Source organism: Zootoca vivipara, chromosome 6 (assembly GCF_965207765.1).
Source record: "Zootoca vivipara chromosome 6, rZooViv2.hap1.1, whole genome shotgun sequence".
Taxonomy (NCBI): Eukaryota; Metazoa; Chordata; class Lepidosauria; order Squamata; family Lacertidae; genus Zootoca; species Zootoca vivipara.
In genome coordinates, this window is record NC_142589.1 from 5,589,862 (window position 1) to 5,607,961 (window position 18,100).

Genomic DNA, 18,100 nt, shown 5'->3' on the forward strand with positions numbered 1-18,100 from the left:
GGCATTCAGGATCCAAGGTACAACTGTAATAATAATAATGATTAAGGATAATAGCAAGGAAGTGATTTGCAGGGTGCCAGGGCTGAGAAAGGTAGATCTGCACCAGTGCTATGCCTTTGTACCTCTAGCCTTGTCCTGTCTACTCCTGGAGGCAGTTTCACTCTTCCCCGATTCGTCACCATCAGCATCTCATAAGGGTAAATCTTCAGGGAGGAAGAAAAGGAACGTTAACGAAGGGGCCACTTGGTTGCATTTCTTTGTGGGTGCATCAGGACACCCCCCCCACACACACACACATGAGAAAGGACGGTGGGTATTCCTCCATGGCCCCAAGGGTGGTTCTCACCTTTTGCTCCAGCATACTGGGGAGGGAGTTTCCCCTGTCCATCCGCCCTCTCTGGCCATTCTGCGGAGGGAAAATAAACCCACACAGTTGCAGGACCTTCCCCCATGGAAATAGTGCTTGGCGTGGCTCAGGACCCACAGGAGCCAGCCAGTTGCACCACCTTATTCCCTCCTGCCCCCCCCCCAAACCCTCCTCAGCCTTCCTCTGGGGTCACTCTCCCAGGTATCCTTGGGGGAAGTGGCCTGATACATCACCTCTCGGGGAGACCACCTGTAGCTGGGCACGTGTGCTCACCTGTAGACCTGCAAGACAGAAGGAAAGGGGCTGAAGGTGACAAGAGAACAGTCCCCTGCCATCTTCAGTTGAGACCACTTAGTGTGATTCCTGCATTGGGGGGGGGGTTGCAGTAGATGACCCTCTGGCAGGGTTCGAAATTAGCAGGGCACCAGGCATTTCGCACCTAAAGATTCTCCATTTGTGAGCACCTCAAAAAGTCTGGGTGCTTTATTTTTGCCCCTGGCTGACACTCAAGGATTACTGAAACGTATGTGCTTCGAAGCATCAAAGTATATGTTAAGGATAGGCAAGATGTTAATAAAAAGTAGAGTGTTTTGAAAACTGAAGTACGGTACCAATATTTTTATTGCAAACACCAAATCAAACGTGTATTAGCAATTTCTGCTTAAAACGTGATATTGACAATGTGCCACTTATGTGAATTGCGTATTAATTCATGCCTATCAAAATAATAAAAAGCGTTGCCGCCCCCTTCCCCCAAATGGCGACTAGACATTCTGTTTTGGCGCCTGCAACCCAGGTCCCAGGAGCCATTTGGCTCCTAGCTTTTCTATCCCAGTTTCTAACACTGCCCTTGGGGTCCCTTCCCACTCTACAATTCCGTGACCAGGAGGGAGGTCAGAAGTGGCTCAGAAGTAGCAGAAGGGGGGTCCAAGCTAGGGCAGGTGGCTGACGTCGAGAGGCCTGCCTTTGCCCCGCCCCAACCCCGTAGCTTGGCTTACCTGGGCTCCCTTTTTCGCTGCCGGCAGGACTGAACTCTGTGGACTGCAGCTGTAGAAGGCGAAAAACAAAACAGAAGAGTCAGGGGCACTTCGGTCTTTCAACCACACATCTAAAGCACACATCGCTTTCCCCAAAGATTCCTGGGAACTGCAGCTTTGTGGGAGAAAGGCGACCTTTATTACTCAGGTTTTCTGCTTGTGGCAGAAGGATTCTCGCCCCCCTCCCAATAATGGCAAGAGATGTGGGCTACTTGTGGGACCTCAGCGTCACCAGCAGGTCTCTGCAGGGCCAATGCCAGCTGTGGGATTCTTGGTCAAAGATGGGTTTGGTCAGAATTTGACAGCCATCTTCAAATACCTGAAGAGTTGCCCCATGGAAGACTGAACAAGCTTGTTTCCTAGCTGCTCCAGAGGGGAGGACCCAAAGCAAGGGATTCAAAGGGCAAGAGAGGAGATTCCAACTAAATACAGTCGTACCTTGGAAGTCGAAGGGAATCCGTTCCGGAAGTCTGTTTGACTTCCAAAACGTTTGGAAACCAAATCGCAGCTTCTGATTTCCAGAAGCCCCACCGGACGTTCAGCTTCCAAAAGAACGTTTGCAAACTGGAACAATCACTTCCGGGTTTGCGGCATCCGGGAGCCAAAATGTCCAGGTTCCAGGGTGTTCAGGATCCAAGGTACAACTGTATTAGGAAGAACTTTCTGCCAGTAAGAACAGTTTGACAGTGGAACGGACTCCCTCAGAAGACGGCGCCGGGCCCTCCTTCCTTGGATGGCCATCTGTCAGGAATTCTTCAACTGTGGTTCCCTGCATTGCAGGGAGTTGGACTACATGACCCAACTCCCTGCTGTTCCTTCCCAACTCTACAATTTTATAGAATCATAGAGTTGGAAGAGACCACAAGGGCCGTCCAGTCCAACCCCCTGCCAAGCAGGAAACACCATCAAAGCATTCCTGACAGATGGCTGTCAAGCCTCCGCTTAAAGACCTCCAGAGAAGGAGACTCCACCACACTCCTTGGCAGTAAATTCCACTGTCGAACAGCTCTTACTGTCAGGAAGTTCTTCCTAATGTTTAGGTGGAATCTTCTTTCTTGTAGCTTGAATCCATTGCTCCGTGTCCGCTTCTCTGGAGCAGCAGGAAACAACCTTTCACCCTCCTCTATATGACAACCTTTTATATATTTGAACATGGCTATCATATCACCCCTTAACCTTCTCTTCTCCAGGCTAAAGATACCCAGTTCCCTAAGCCATTCCTCATAAGGCATTGTTTCCAGGCCTTTGACCATTTTGGTTGCCCTCCTCTGGACACGTTCCAGCTTGTCAGTATCCTTCTTGAACTGTGGTGCCCAGAACTGGACACAGTATTCCAGGTGAGGTCTGACCAGAGCAGAATACAGTGGTACTATTACTTCCCTTGATCTAGACGCTATACTCCTATTGATGCAGCCCAGGATTGCATTAGCTTTTTTAGCTGCTGCATCACACTGCTGACTCATGTCAAGTTTGTGGTCTACCAAGACTCCTAGATCCTTTTCACATGTACTGCTCTCAAGCCAGGTGTCACCCATCCTGTATTTGTGCCTTTCATTTTTTTTTGCCCAAGTGTAATACTTTACATTTCTCCCTTTCATGTAAATCACTTTACATCATTCTATGATTTCAGAATGGAAGCAGGCACCAGAGGGACAGGCACAATATGGAAAGGCGGCCCTTCTTCTGATCATTGAGATTATTTCCACCTCCTCAGATTGGACTGTTCTCGAGTCCTCTCTGCACCAGCAATGGCAATACTGCTTTCATAAAAAGGAAACCGGAGGACTTCGAGATGTGTGGAATATTGCACATTCCCTCCAAACACCTTCACTTTTTCTACTTCCCTCCAAGGGATAGAGCAGAGATGGGCAGTGTGTTTCAACTCAAGACCTGCACCCCGTTGTGGATAATCTTCTAGGGTCTGCATGCAATGGAGCTCAGGGCGAGCGGCAAAACAGGTCAAAGCAGCAAATGCATTGCTCTCATTTCATAGCAGGCTACATACATTACGGCAGCAAAAAAGTTACACACAAACATCATGTTCAGGTAGGCCGGCCAGCTGGCAGGCAAGGGGCATTATAGCATTTCATGGGCCCAATCCACCCCGTGAAAGTGCTTGCAGTGAGTGCAGCATAAGGTCGTGGGTTGGGGAGAGTCCCAAGAAAAGAAAGGGGAAAGAGAAAAGTCTTTCTCTGTCACAACACTAGAACTCAGGGAAGCTGAAGGACTATTATGGACTACGCCGAAATGGCAAAACTGACTGGGAAAATCAGAAGGCAGGAAGAGAAGAATTTTAAGAAGGAATGGGAGAATTTTATAATGTGCTCAAGAGAACACTGCAAACAATTTTAAAAAACTTTGGCAGGATTTGAGTAAGGCTTGTAATGTATGAAAAACTATGGGAAAATGGGTTGTTATTCTTTTAACAAATTAGAGAAAATAAGCAGATAAAAAAAAAAGATTGATCATGGTAACCATGGAAGGGCGGAGGGAAGTCAAGGGATTCAGAGAATCCTAAATGAGGAGGTGAATGATGTGTTTGAATTTAAATTTGTTATGTAAAACTTAATAAAAAAAATATATTCAAAGAAAAAGAAAAGAACTCATAGAAGCTGAAGGTTGGAAGGTTCAGGGCAGAGGCTCCTAACTGGCACCTTACCCTGGCGAGGGTGCTTCTCCCGGAGGCAGGAAGGGAGGAAGATTTCAAGCTTCCACCGTGAAGAGCTGGAAAAAGAGGAAGACCAGCGATTAATATGGCTGAGGAAAGGACTCCTCTTAATCTGGGTTGAGCAGCAGTTCAAGAACACGGGCACATGGCAGTCCTGGAAGGGAGCTTGGAAAGGGGGCAAGCCGTGGGCTGCTGCTCAGGGCGGCCGCATGACAAGCAGCTCTGGCCAAGGGGCACACCTGCTGCTCTAGACCAGCCTTCCCCAACCAGGTGCCCTCCAGCTGTTTTGGACTACAGCTCCCATCAGCCCCAGGCAGCACAGCTCTTGGGTACAGGGGCTGATGGGAGCGTGGCCAGGCTGGCAAGGATTGATGGGAGTTGTAGGCCACGAAGGGCACCAGGCACAGCTCTCATGGGGCCAAATGCTCAGGCACACTTGCAGGAGGGCAGCCACCTCTGTGTCTCCTGGCCAAGCCTGCTTCTTCACACAGCACACAGTTGAACTGTGGAACTCTCTGCCACAGGATGCAATGAGAGCCACTAAATGGCTTTAAAAGAGGATTAGACAAATTCATGTACCCACTGCCTTCCTGTTTTAAGACAAAAAGAATGAGAAGCATGGGAAATCACCCCCTGGTTTTAGCAGGGGGTGGGGTGAGAGGTGGCTTACTCACAGGAGTGGAAGGGTGTCCGGTCTGGAAGGGAACGGGTTTTCCTCCGGATGGGGAGCGACTTCTCCATCTCCATCTCCTCCTTGAGGATGAGCTTGCCAAGGTTGGAGGCCACCTGGTGGGGAGAGAGAGCAGCGGGGGGGGGGGAGCTCAGCCACACATGGATCCACTGACACCCAGGAGCCCCCCCCCCGGCTTCGCCTGCCCCCAAGCCCCCTGCCCACCTTGCTCAGCTCTTGCTTCTGCAGCTCTCGCAGGCTCCCATCCTCCGTGGTTTCCTCGTCCTCGCCCTCGCCTCTTCTGGAGGCCATCCGCCGCCGCCACTCAGTCTCTGCGGAAAGACAAGGCAGGAGGGTGTGTCACACGCGGCAGCCGCACAAAGAAACGGGCAGCTTCTTGGGCGGAGGGTCTCCTCACCTTCAAAAATGACACCACCCCCACCACCCCGATTTCAGAGGAGTGAAGCTAGGACTCTATAAAGCCCATTATCATGTGGGGCCAGTTTACCTGAGCATTCACATGGATTACTTCACTGCTAGATTATTGCTATGCGCTTTTTGTGGGGCTTGCCTTGCACCTGGATCTGGAGGTTGCAATTGTGGGAATGTTTGGGATGTGGATTAGGATATATTATTAGATAGATCCTATCCAAGCTTGTGTTAGCAAGCTTCCAATATCAGCAGAGTGACATTCCCCTTTTGTGCGCAGCAAAGCGTGAGCAGCAGGCCAAGAGGGAGAACCACCCTAACTGGAGATTCTCTGGAGATGTGTTCCCGTTGAAGGAGAAAAGGCTAAGAGAGAGAATGGCTGCTGGCTAGGGGCTTTTGTCTGCCAGCTAATCCATCTCATCTGCATATCTGGAGGAACAGGAACTGAATTTAGGTGTTCCCCCAGGGGAGTTCCTGTTAGTGGACACTCTAGGAACTGTTGTGACTTGTCTGCCCCAGTGTTCCATCCCACAGCAATGAGTGCAGAATGCGGCAACATGGTTGCTGACAGTAGGGAGGCCTTGGCAGCACAGAACACCTGCGCTGATAAATCTGCCCTGGTGGCTGCTTTGCTACTGGGCCAAGTTCAAGGGGTTGCTATTCTTATATCAACCACCCTTACTTAACAACATGGGACCAGTTTGCCTGCGAGATCGCCTCACCCCATAGACGTCTGCTCAGCCGCCACAATCTGTGTAGCTGGCATTATTACAGGGCCGTATACGGTAATACCTGTTCTTCATTTGTAAGATACTGGTCATTTAGTGTGGCAATACCCGCACTTTGGAACTCCCTGCCTACTGAGATCAGGTGGGCGCCTTCAGTGTAGGTATTCTTTTGGGTGGCTGTTGAAAACATTCTTGTTTAGACAAGCCTGCCCAGACATGTAGAATGGTGATGCATATTTTAATCTGCTTTTATTTATTTATTTATTTTGAATGTTGTAAATAGCTGTTTTGGAAATGCAAAGGATCTCGCCAGGAATCGCTACCATTTAAAACTGCTAGTACGAAGCAGCAACGCCATCGCAGAAAAGGAAAGCAGTACCCAGCCTCTGCTCGATTCTTTTCCTCATTGTCCAACTTCCTCTATGCTTTTTTTAAATAAATTTGAACTTTATTGAATTACACATTAAAAATACATTCACAATCACACCAAAAAAATAAACGAAAATGTCCAAATCATAACAACCAATAACCAAACTTTTAAAAAGAACAAAAACAAAAAGACAAACAAAATCACACATTTACAAAACAAATAGAAATAATAATAATCATAAACATAATCATAGTCATAAATTCATAAAGAACATAAACGTAATCTTAAATTAAATCATATTTTTTTTAAACGAATTCTTACATTCATTCTCTCTTTCATACCCATTAAATCTTCTACCCTCTCTAATCTCTCACAAGCAAACTAGAAAGCCTTGTTATCGCCTCATTCGTCTGCCAGAAAAAGGAGACCAATCTGCCTGGCACCTTGGCCGATGGCATCATTGCTCCAGCTCTGGAAAGAGCCCCACAGCTATGTATCCCCCCATCCACTACCCCCACTGGCTGGCAGAAAAAGACAACAAGGACCACCTACCCACAACTGCCAAGGAGGGTGGGCAGGGCCAGTAGTCCGTCTCAATCTTGGCCGGCTGGTTGGGGTCGGGCGGCTGGGCAGCCGGGAACTTGGAGGATTCGATGATCAGGTCCTCAATCATGTGTTTGCTCTGCGGAGTTGGCATCACCGACTGCTCTGCAAGGTGCAAAGGGGGGGGTGACTCTGAGCCTCTGCTGTGTGTAGCCCCACCTTCGCCCACCCCAGAGGTCATTGGGGAGCACCACCTACCCTTCTGCTTGTAGATGGGGGGCTTCTTGTAGATGTTCATCTCTGCCGTGTTGGTATCTGGGGAAGGAGCAAGGAGGCGCTTAGGGGATGCAGCAACTAGTTGGGGGCCACTTCTCAGGGGGTCTTCCAGCCTGCTGCTGCCCGTATTTCTCCTCTTACATGGCCCAAGATATGCTCTGCTCGCCTGCTCCCCCCTACCTTGAACTCCCCTGGGCCAGGCCCTTCAACACTGGAGCGTAGCAAGCTGCCTTAAATGTACCGAGTAACCAAACAAGGGACCCAGGTGGCGCTGTGGTCTAAACCACTGAGCCTAGGGCTTGCTGATCAGATGGTCGGCGGTTCGAATCCCTGTGACGGGGTGAGCTCCCGTTGTTTGGTCCCAGCTCCTGCCAACCTAGCAGTTTGAAAGCACGTCAAAATGCAAGTAGATAAATAGGAACCGCTACAGCGGGAAGGTAAACGGCGTTTCCATGTGCTGCTCTGGTTTGCCAGAAGCAGCTTTGTCATGCTGGCCACATGACCTGGAAGCTATACGCCGGCTCCCTCGGCCAATAATGCGAGATGAGCGCGCAACCCCAGAGTTGGTCACGACTGGACCTAATGGTCAGGGGTCCCTTTACCCTTTACCTTTTAACCAAACAAGCAAACCCCTGTGTTGCAAAAAGTACGTCAACAATATCAAAGGCAACACAATGAACAATGTGAAAATCTTTATGGAATTTTTTCAAAACATCAAAAGTATTATTAGCACCACCTGGAGTCGGCTTTATATATCTTTCAAAAAATGTTGTCAGTAGCAGTGACTACATAATTACATGAGCACAGTTCCATAGCAATTGACATTATCATATACAGTGCCTCGCTTAACAAATGCCCTGCTTAACGAAATTTCCACTTAACGAAAGGATTTTTTGAGCAGAGGTTGCCTCGCTAGACAAATTCGTTTTATGAAAAATTCGTCTAGCGAATTGCAGTTTCCCATAGGAATGCATTGAAATTCAATTAATGCGTTCCTATGGGCAAAAGAAATTCAAAAAAAAATTCAATGCATTCCTATGGGATTCGCTAGACGAATTTTCCGTTATAAGAAAAGACCCGTGGAACGAATTAAATTCGTCTAGCGAGGCACCACTGTATATCTATTCAAAAAAATGATGGGGTATGTACTCTTTTTCATATTCACAGTTTATAATTTTTGCTATTGCAAGTTGTTATGCATGTGCAGGTCATCGTTTAAAAATTTTATTTTCAGTTTATGAAGCAATTCTATATCCTTCTACTGCGCTGATGAAGAATTCTACGAAACAGTAGTCATTATCCGGAATCACTGTTCAGTGTTGGACATCATATTTGCTATTACACAAAGCGTCACAGCTTGTTTTCCACCGGATAAAGTCTGGCATCATGCTTCATTCAAAGACTTTCAGAGACTTTCATAGATTACTTTAAATCAGGCATCCCCAAACTGCGGCCCTCCAGGTGTTTTGGCCTACAACTCTCATGATCCCTAGCTAGCAGGACCAGTGGTCAGGGAAGATGGGAATTGTAGTCCAAAACATCTGGAGGGCCGAAGTTTGGGGATGCCTGATTTAAATGTACTGAGTCAGGCCATTGGCTCACTGTACAGTGACTGGCAGCTGCTCTTCAGGGTTCCAGGCAGGGAATATTTAACCTGTGCCCTTCAGGACTTCTCTAAAGCAGCTTCTTATAAATCCCCTCTTTGGTATTATAACTTTTCTACGTTGGGGCAGCCTTTGCTGGGTATGATGAGAGTTGTTTATTATTATTATTATTACCGTGGTACCTTGGTTTACGAACTTAATCCATTCTGGAAGTCCGTTCTTAAACCAAAGCGTTCTTAAACCAAGGTGTGCTTTCCCATAGCAGCAGGGGACTCAATTTACAAATGGAACACACTCAACAGGAAGTGGAACATGTTCTTATTCCAAGGCATAGTTCACAAACCAAAACAGCTACTTCTAGGTTTGCAGCGTTCTTAATTCAAGTTGTTCATAAACTAAGCTGTTCTTAAACCAAGGTACCACTGTAGTATCATCATCATCATTTATATCCTGCCTTTTCCCCAGGCTCAAGGCAGCTTACACAAATTAAAACACCACCAATTAAATAAGTTAAGAAACATATAAAAAGTAATTAAACTCTAATAGAATTAAAGCAATTTTTTAAAATAAAGAAAACCCCAAGTCTCTTAAAATACAAATAATAAAACAGCACTATTAAAAGCCCTTTCCTTAAAAAATAACAGTCTGTTCCCAAAGGCCTGTTGGAATAAGAAGGTCTCCTCCTGCTGGCAGAAGGACCGCAAGGAGGGGACCAGGCCAGCCACTGGCGGACCGGGCAGGTTCTTAGAAGGGAATATGGTCCTTCAGAGAGCCTGGGCTTAAGTCATATAGGGCTTTATAGGTCACGACCAGCACTTTCAATTGAGCTCAGGAACAGATTGGCAGCTAGTGGAGCTGTTCTAATAAGGGGGTCAATATTCAGTCTGGCTGAAGCTCTTTGAGCCAGCTGACATTTCTTTTCAAAGGCAGCCCCACGTAGCGTGTGATTGCTGCATTGCAGGGGGCTGGACTAGATGACCCCTGGGGATCCCCTCCAACTCTCTACAATTCTATGACCGAGAGACCCCCTGGAGAGGCTGCAGCTCATGGAGGGGGGAAGGGTCTGGGGGAGCAGTCAAAGGTGTGGGTTGGGGTGTCAGGGAAAGCCTCGAGGCGCCTTTGGCAAGAGGGGGGGCCCTACCAGGGCGGTGGAAATGGTGGACTCCGCTGCTGCGGCTGGTGCTGCTGGCTCGGCGGCTGCCTGACTGGGAGGCATTCCCTGGAGACTTGCTCTCCTCCATCCAGTCGCGGGTGACCTGTGGGCAGAGCAAAGGAGGTCAGAGGAGGCCAGCAGTCTGGTTTCAGGGCCGGCCCGACACATTTTGCTGCTTGAGGCAAAACGGGAGAAAATAGGAGGGGCTGGAGAGGAGCAGGTGGAAACAGTGGCTCTGCTCTTCTCTGGTGGCAGCTGCAAGCTACAAGCACAGGGGGTGGCGGACGGCAGGTTCCTGGGGTCCCCAGATCTGCAGCTCCCCCCCCCAGCTGTCTCCAGCCTGCAGCCTGAGGCAGCTGCCTCATCAGCAGTAATGGGTGGGCCGGCCCCTGCCCGAATTGCCACACAGCCCTTTCCCTCCCGTTGCAGAAGACCAGCCTGCACCCCGCCACCCACGAGAGACGGTCAGCAGCCGAGGAGCTGTGCTGGCAAGACGTCCTACAAACCAGCTTCCCTCTTGGCTAGAGGGCTTCTGGAGCTCGCAGGCCCCGAGGCGCTCCCGGCAGAGGAGGAGCTGAAATGCTGCCCGTGCAGATGCACGCACACATCTCTCCCCCCCCCCCCCGCCACCCTGTCGTATTGACAGCCTTGCACATCTCTCCCCCACTCCCTCCCTCCCTCCCACTGGCCTCTTCTCTGCTCTTGGTAACCCAACTTGGAAACCCATCTCCAAGGCAACCTTGAGAAACACTTACTTCTGGAGAAGGAGGAGGAGAGAGGGATTTGGGCGAGAGGGAGCGCTGCAGAAGAGAGTCAAGAGAGAGAGAGAAAGAGAACTTCGCTTGATAAAGCTCACATCTGAGTCATTTATTATGTCTAAAAGGCTTTCTTACAGAAGATGGGGCAAGCTTGCTTTCTGCCTCTCCGGAGAGGAGGACCTGAACTGATAGATTCATTCAAATTCCAGGAAAGGAGATTCCGGCTAAACCATCGGAAGAACTTCTGACGGTAAGAGGGTAAGAGCCATTCGACAATGGAAGGGACTCCCTTGGAAGGTGGCGGCTACGGCTCCCCCCCATTGGAGGTTTATAACAGAGGTTGAATGGCCACCTGTCATGTATGATCTAGTTTAGATTCCAGCATTGCAGGGGGTTGGACTAGAAGAGCTTTAGGGTCCCTTACACCCTAGTTTCCTATGATTCTATGTCTATACTGCAAGCCACAATGGGGCTTGTGGAAGTTCAGAGAACATAAAAACCTAACGGTATTAATTAGCCAGCCGCCAGCCAGCCATTACAGAACTGGCCTTACTGTTTCCTAACAACTGCTACAGAATCATAACCTCAAAATAGCCTTTGCTATGGTGCTCTGGGCAAGGCAAAGGGCCCACCCCACCCAGGTCCAAAAGGGGGGTTGGGCTTGCCCACCTCTCGGCTCCTTGCCCTCTCCACGTGGTCCAGGAGGGAGTAGGTAAAGTGGGGCTCGTAGATCATCAAGTCGGGCCGCTCTATGTCCAGGATCGCCTTGTCTTTGGGGATTGCTGCTAAGTCTTTGTAGACTTCATTGTCCATTTTTGCCTGGGAAGGAAGACAGAAGCATTTGCGTTCCAGGTCTTGATTCAGGAGGCATTCAAATACGCACCCACTTTCAGAACCAAACCTAAAGCTATATTACATTGCACAACGTGTCAATGGATTTGGATATTTGAGCCGACTTAAAAGCTACAAACTTTTGAACCTGATTTGATAGAAGATGGGCTACATAAAATATCATGGGGGTAGAAACACAGCTAGACCAAAGCAAACAATCTCTTTTTGATAACAAATTGGTTGAAATCATGATATGATAGCCATCTTCAAATATCTCAATGGCTGTCACGCGGAAGATGGGAGCAAGCTTGTTTTCTCCTGCTCTGGAGGGTAGGACTCGAACCAATGGCTTTAAATGACAAGAAAGGAGATTCCGACTAAACATCAGGAAGGACTTTCTGACAGTTAAAGAGCTGTTTGACAGTGGAATGGACTCCCACTGCACACCTTCCAGCTTCTCAATATCCTTCTTAAACTGTGGTACCCAGAACTGGACACAGTATTCCAAATGTGGTCTGACCCAAGCAAAATGAAACAGAACTATTACGTCCCTTGATCTGGAGACACTAGACTTCGGCTGAATAGCATTGGCTTTGCTTGCTGCTGCATCACACTGCTGGGTGATGGAGAAATGCTATTGGGTGATCTCTATCTTCTCCACGCAGAGGACCTAATACTTGCTGGTTCATCCTGAGCTTTGGCCCGCCTGACCTTTCCCCCTGCAGCTGTTGGCTACTCATGTATACTCTTCCTTCCTTCATAATTTCCCCTTTCTCCCATTTCTTATTCATGCCCTTCTTAAATCTCAGCTCATCTGTAACCTCCTTATGCAGCCACACCGCTTTCCCTGCTCCAGCCACCCCACAAGTTTCTGTGAGATGTGATCCATGAGAGGCAGTCAAGTACAACATTCCTTGTAATACTAGAGAAGACATGCGAGGGAATGTTTAGTCCAGCCAGTCGAAACTTCCTGTTTCCTCCTGGCTGGAGCATCCTTCCTTTGCATGTGGCTAAAGATGGGCGTGACCTAACCTGTCCAGGTAACAAAAGGACGAGTCATGCAGCAACCTCTCTCTTTTTCACTTCCTTTGTCATTTGACCAGCTTTTAGCTAGGACTGCTCTGCTAGTTAGCAGCACTGGGATCATTCCCCCATATGGGGTAGATCCACATGTACATATTTGTAACTAAGTCTGCCTTCAGGGATCCAACTGTGAACTGATGTGAGTAAACTCATTTTATTGACTTTGAATAAGATTGTGGCATCTTTATTCTTTTAAGAGGGATTCAAGGGAACTTACCAGGAACGTATCAATTCAATCTAACACAGACTGAATTGTATAATAGTGAGAGGCTTACACAAGCCTGCAACCAGCTATCTGCTGTGCATGTAAAAGGGGAATGTAAACTCTGCTAAGTGAAGGAACTTGCTAGCGTAAGTTAGGAAGGATATTAATAAACAATAGTTTCCAGCCCCAGTGTGGGTCTCAGCTTCAGCCAGGTAGGGTGTACCTGCCTTATCTGCTGCCAATGAGATGGTTTTGATCTTTTCTGGTTCTGCTCCTGCTGTAGTCTTGCATTCCTGCTATGGTGCTAAGCTTTTTTTGTGTGTGTGTTTTGAATGAAGCCCCAGAAAGATGCTTGCTGGAGAAGAGTTGGGAGGACCCTGAGGATCATCTAGTCCAGCCCCCTGCAATGCAGGAATATGTAGCTGTCCCATACGGGGATCGAACCTGCAACCTTGGCATTATCAGCACCACACTCTAATCAACTGGGAGATCCATGCATGGAGGTGAGGTATCATTTAAAAGCAAACAGTCCATCTGCATGGTACTCACCACAATGCTGGAGGGTGACCCAGGGACGCTGGAGCCCCGGGAAGAGCACAGGCTCCCTGGGGACGTCAGCTGGTGCTGGAGAGAGGGGAAAAGACACGAGTCAGGTGGGATGTGAAAAGCAAAGAACTCCTTTCTCATCTCTTGACAGCAGCAGCCCAGGGTTGTATTGCCAAATCCTGGAAAGGCCTTTGATCTTAATAATTTGGATTGCCGGTGTTCAAGGGTTTGGGCAAACCACCCTTCTTGAAAAGATATCCCCTAAACCAGTGGTGCCCAAACTTTTTTCAAAGAAGGCCAGATTTGATGAAGTGAAGGGCCGTGAGGGCCGACCAAAGTTGTTGACCTTTTTTTTTTAAGGATTGAAGTTGCTTAGCTTTTTTAAGGGTTGAAGGTCTTGGTTTTTTTTAGGATTGAGGTTGTTGAGGATTTTTTTAGGATTTTACCCCAGGAAATAAACTGCCACAGGGGCCGGATTAGGCCCCGAAGAGAACTTTGGACATGCCTGATCTAAACTAAACGTACCTAAAGTGCCGAGCTCAAATAACCTTTAAAAATATACAGTCTATATATGACATGATGTTATTTCTTATATAGCGCCATCAGTACATGCAAATGTCTGGCTCACTTAAGACTAAAAAGGACCTTTGTTCTAAGGAATGGTGGAACTCACAGGTGGAGAAAGCTTGTATTTTTAACAAATCTTTGTTATTTCTAAAGGGAACCTTTGTATGAGTTAATACTTTATTATCCCTTTGGAGCTGTTCTTCCAGACCAGGCACCCCCAAACTGCGGCCCTCCAGATGTTTTGGCCTACAACTCCCATGATCCCTAGCTAACAGGACCAGTGGTCGGGGAAGATGGGAATTGTAGTCCAAAACATCTGGAGGGCCAAAGTTTGGGGATTCCTGTTCCAGACTGTGATGCTTTACGGTTTAAACATTTGATTCTTTGTTTTTTCTTTCTCTTTTTTTAAAAATAAATTTTATTAGTTTCCATTTAAAAGATCACAGTAAACAACAACATTACAAAAGCAAAAATCATGACAAATATCTATCTCAAATGAATCCAAAGAGGGGAAAAAACACAATCACAATTAAAGAATACAAACAAACAAAAACATATACCTCATATCAGATGGGCGCAGAAAAAAAGAAAGGAGGAAAAGAAGAAAAAAGTATAAGATAAGAGGAAAAAGAAAAAAAAGGGAAAAGGGAAAAGGGAAAAAAGAAAAAAAATCAGAATTGACTTCCAATTTACCTCTCTGTAACTCATAAGATTTCTCTTTGTTATGTTTGTAGGGTTGTTGTTTTCTTGGCTAACAAATCAATATATTTTTTAAAAAAATCAGGGAACTGACTCAGATGGGGAAGCAGCTCTTCCACTAAGGAGGTAATAATAAAGCAGGCATTATCAACCTGATGGCCTGCAGGAGATGGTGGGGTGGGGGGCGGAAGTGTTTTATGTTGAGGGATGGAAAAAAGGATCAGGCGTCCTGCCTCTTTGCTTTGTGGAGCCCTTGGTGCACAGTCTAAATTACCTTTCAAGGTGCTCCGAAACGCTCTAAAAATGATGCCATTTTAAGGAAGGGGCAGTGGGTGCGGGTGGGCAGGTGGAGATTGACGGCAGTCACCTTCTCCAGGGCAGCAGCCGCCAGTCAACAGCCACCAGGTGGCGCTGCTTCCCTAAAGGCCAGAACGTGTGGCCAAAAATTAGAACCGCTGCATTTGCAAGAGCTTTATGGCCATTCGAGAAGCTTCTTTCTCCCCTTTAATGTCACTACACACACACACACACACAGAGAGAGAGAGAGAGAGAGAGAGAGAGAGAGAGAGAGAGAGAGAGAGAGAGAGAGAGAGAGAGAGAGAGCGCTAGTGCATGAGAACAACACCTTTGGCCATTATTTGTCTCCACTTAAATCCCATTGCAATCCATTGCAATTGTGGCTACTAGAAAATCCACCTGCCTGCCTGCCTTTTTCCTAGCGGCCCCTATCACCAACCTTGAGGCCTGGGAGGAGGAAGAGGATAAGGGAAACCCAGTTGTGGCTCATGGGGTGCCTTAAATTTAGCCCAGATATTGTTGATTAAAGGCTGCTGCTGCCCCAATGCCAAAAGGGAGGGGACTCTTTACTTTGGGGGCTCTATGAAGGGGTTGCCTTCTTTCTCTTTTCTACCTGCATTTATGGAAAAGCAGGGTGGGAATTTTCTATTGTGGAGGCTTGTGGGCAGCGATTCAGGTTCCCTCCCCGGGCAATGGCAGAAGGTATTGACTTCCCCATAAGCTGCACGGAAATTCTAATTTTTGTCCTCACTGCTGTTGAGTTTTGTTCCGTTTTTGATGGAACTGTTAATCTACTGATCAATCTATGGTTGTATATTGTTTTCCTGCATATTTTTATTGTTATTTCATTTCATTTCATTGGGCTGTGGGGTTGAAATATTCAACGGAGATCATTTTCTTTGCCGTTCCACACTTTGGACTCCCATGAAACTTCCAAGGTGGGGGGCGGGGTGGGGGGCTAATTCCACTGATGGGGTGTTAAAAATAGGTCAGTTCGGCCGCAGAAGCACCAACACAGGGGGACATCACAACACACAAAGAAACAGGCCAAGCGAAATCTGCTCGGCTTCCCTCCAACTTCCAACAACAGAGACCAGGGTGGGGGCAGCAAAGGAAATTCCTGTGATGTATATATAATGAGGAGGAAAGAGGAGGAAAAAGGGAAGGGGTGTCTGTTACCAGAGGCCAAAAGGAGAATTTTGCAAGGGGAGGAAAAGTTTTTTTAAAAATTGTGTGTGTGTGTATAAATTCATGCCAAATGTGCAGAACTCTATGGAAAAAATGCCGGGTGTCAGGCTAAAAGGGAACTTCTGATAAAACGTTTCTGTTCAGTGACACAAAAGGAAGCCCTTCATTCTGGGCATGGTTAAACTGTGGAACTTCCTCCCACTGGAGGTAGTGATGGCCACCAGTCTAGATGACTTTAATGCATTTTAAATCTTTGTTGGAAGCTGCCCAGAGTGGCTGGGGAAGCCCAGCCAGATGGGCAGGGTACAAATAATAAATTATTATTATTATTTAAAAGAGGATTAGGCAAATTCATGGAGTGCTATTGATGGCTACTAGCCAGGATGGCTCTGCTCTGCCCTCCACAGTTGGAGGCAGCATTGCTTCTGAATACCAGTGGCTTGAAACTACAAGAGAAGCCAACACTCTTTTGCTTGCATCCTGCTTGCAAGGTTTCCCAAGGGGATCTGGTCAGCCAGTATGAGAACAGGATGCTGGACTAAACTTGGCCTGATCCAGCAGGCTCTTCGTATGTTCTTAAGTTACATGGCAGAAGATTGAATGCAATTGCAACTCCACCTTCCTGCATGGCTACCAATGGATTAAAGGCTTGCATATGAGTGCATTATTATTATTATTATTATTATTATTATTATTATTATTATTATATTAAAAATCCACTTCCGTCTTCCATACATGTACAGCAGCTGCTGCTGCTGCAGGAAAGAAAGTCAGTGCCACAGGGAAGGGTGGTGATAATGCCCCCCCCCAAAAGGGAAAACAAAAAGGCGGCTACCCTGGTGAGAGAGGGGGAGAAGGAAACAGGGAGGGGGCTGAAAGAGAAGGTAAATGGAAATAAAGTGATGGGAATACAGCAGGGGGGGGAAGGGTTCAGCAAAAGTTAGACTGGGACAGAGCAGGAGTGGGGTGAATGAGAATTGTATGAATTTTTTATGGACTGATTAAAAAATGGTCTGACTTTGGATTGTATTAGGAGCGGGCTGTAACTTCTGGAGACACCGATTCCAAGGAAAGGGGGTAGATCTAGTTTGCTAAGTGGGAACTAAAAGGGGGTAAAAGAATTGGACTAAGTTGAAATATTTCTGGGTAAAAGGGTAGAGAATATTGGGTAAAAAAGGCAATGTGAAGTATAAAGGGTTAATAGTTAAAAAGAATTTTATTTGGAAAGAAAGAAAGGGTGAAGAATTGGAAACTGCAATAATTAGTGAATTTATGAGAACTCAAGGAGGGGGTACGAGGAAGTCTGAAATGTTTAGAACTGAAGTTGAGAAGTATGATAATATTTTTTGATGTTTCTCTTTTTCTCATATTTTCTCTTTTTCTTTTTTGTATTTTCTATTTTTTCTCTCTATTATTATTATTATTATTATTATTATTATTATTATTATTATTATTATTGCTGTTCTTCATATAATATTGAAGAAATAAGATTGTTGTATTATCTTCTTTTTTGTATTTTTCTCTGGGTAAAATTCAATAAAAATTATTTAAAAAAAGAAAGTCAGTGCCACTCAACGGGGCCAAACAGAAATTTGTATTGGCCATGTAGGCAGCGTATTGAAGAGCCGTTTCCAGCAAGGATTTCCTTCCAGCAGGCACAGTAAACTCTGGCTTTGCCACAAATATACATTTGTATTCCCTCCTGCCAATCAGATGGGTTGCTGTGTGTCCCCAAAGTGCTGTTTTCTGGGCAGAGCTGCCGACTGTTGTGCTGTGGAATTCCAGCCCCCTTGCAAATGTGCCACCAAAAGGGGACTGGAGACTGACTGATAAGATTCTTGGCTATCCAGGCAGGGACAGAAACAGAAAACCTTTCTTAGAACCGGCTACACATCACAAAGCCAGGAGCGAGCTGGCTGCCAAGTTTCACTGCCTGGCTGTTAAAAAGCAGGGTGGGGAGGGGCACACTGGAAAGCCAGTCTGCGAAATGGGGCAGTCTTTTTTAAAGGTTTCAAATGAATACCTCCTTCAGCCTACATATTATTAAATAGTGGGTAGACAACACAGCGGTTCTTCAAGAA

General features: G+C 46.8%; 1 protein-coding gene across 11 annotated transcripts in view; it reads right to left on the reverse strand.

The window, feature by feature from the left end:
• Positions 1-18,100, reverse strand: part of DMTN (dematin actin binding protein) — a 63,456-nt gene that overhangs the window by 4,823 nt on the left and 40,533 nt on the right. For 9 of the 11 annotated variants that reach the window (XM_088671459.1, XM_088671454.1, XM_088671461.1 and 6 more), the window contains 11 exons: positions 13,272-13,346; positions 11,273-11,422; positions 10,601-10,645; positions 9,834-9,948; positions 7,071-7,127; positions 6,822-6,977; positions 4,968-5,074; positions 4,747-4,858; positions 4,064-4,128; positions 1,366-1,414; positions 442-648 (listed from right to left, as the gene is read on the reverse strand). In XM_088671459.1, the coding sequence (XP_088527585.1) occupies positions 557-648; positions 1,366-1,414; positions 4,064-4,128; positions 4,747-4,858; positions 4,968-5,074; positions 6,822-6,977; positions 7,071-7,127; positions 9,834-9,948; positions 10,601-10,645; positions 11,273-11,422; positions 13,272-13,346 (1,023 nt within the window). In that variant the 3' untranslated portion in view covers positions 442-556. Of the gene's footprint in view, positions 1-122; positions 204-346; positions 407-437; positions 649-1,348; positions 1,415-4,063; positions 4,129-4,746; positions 4,859-4,967; positions 5,075-6,821; positions 6,978-7,070; positions 7,128-9,833; positions 9,949-10,600; positions 10,646-11,272; positions 11,423-13,271; positions 13,347-18,100 lie in introns of those variants that run through there. The other 2 variants (XM_088671463.1, XM_088671462.1) reach the window with 2 other exon arrangements.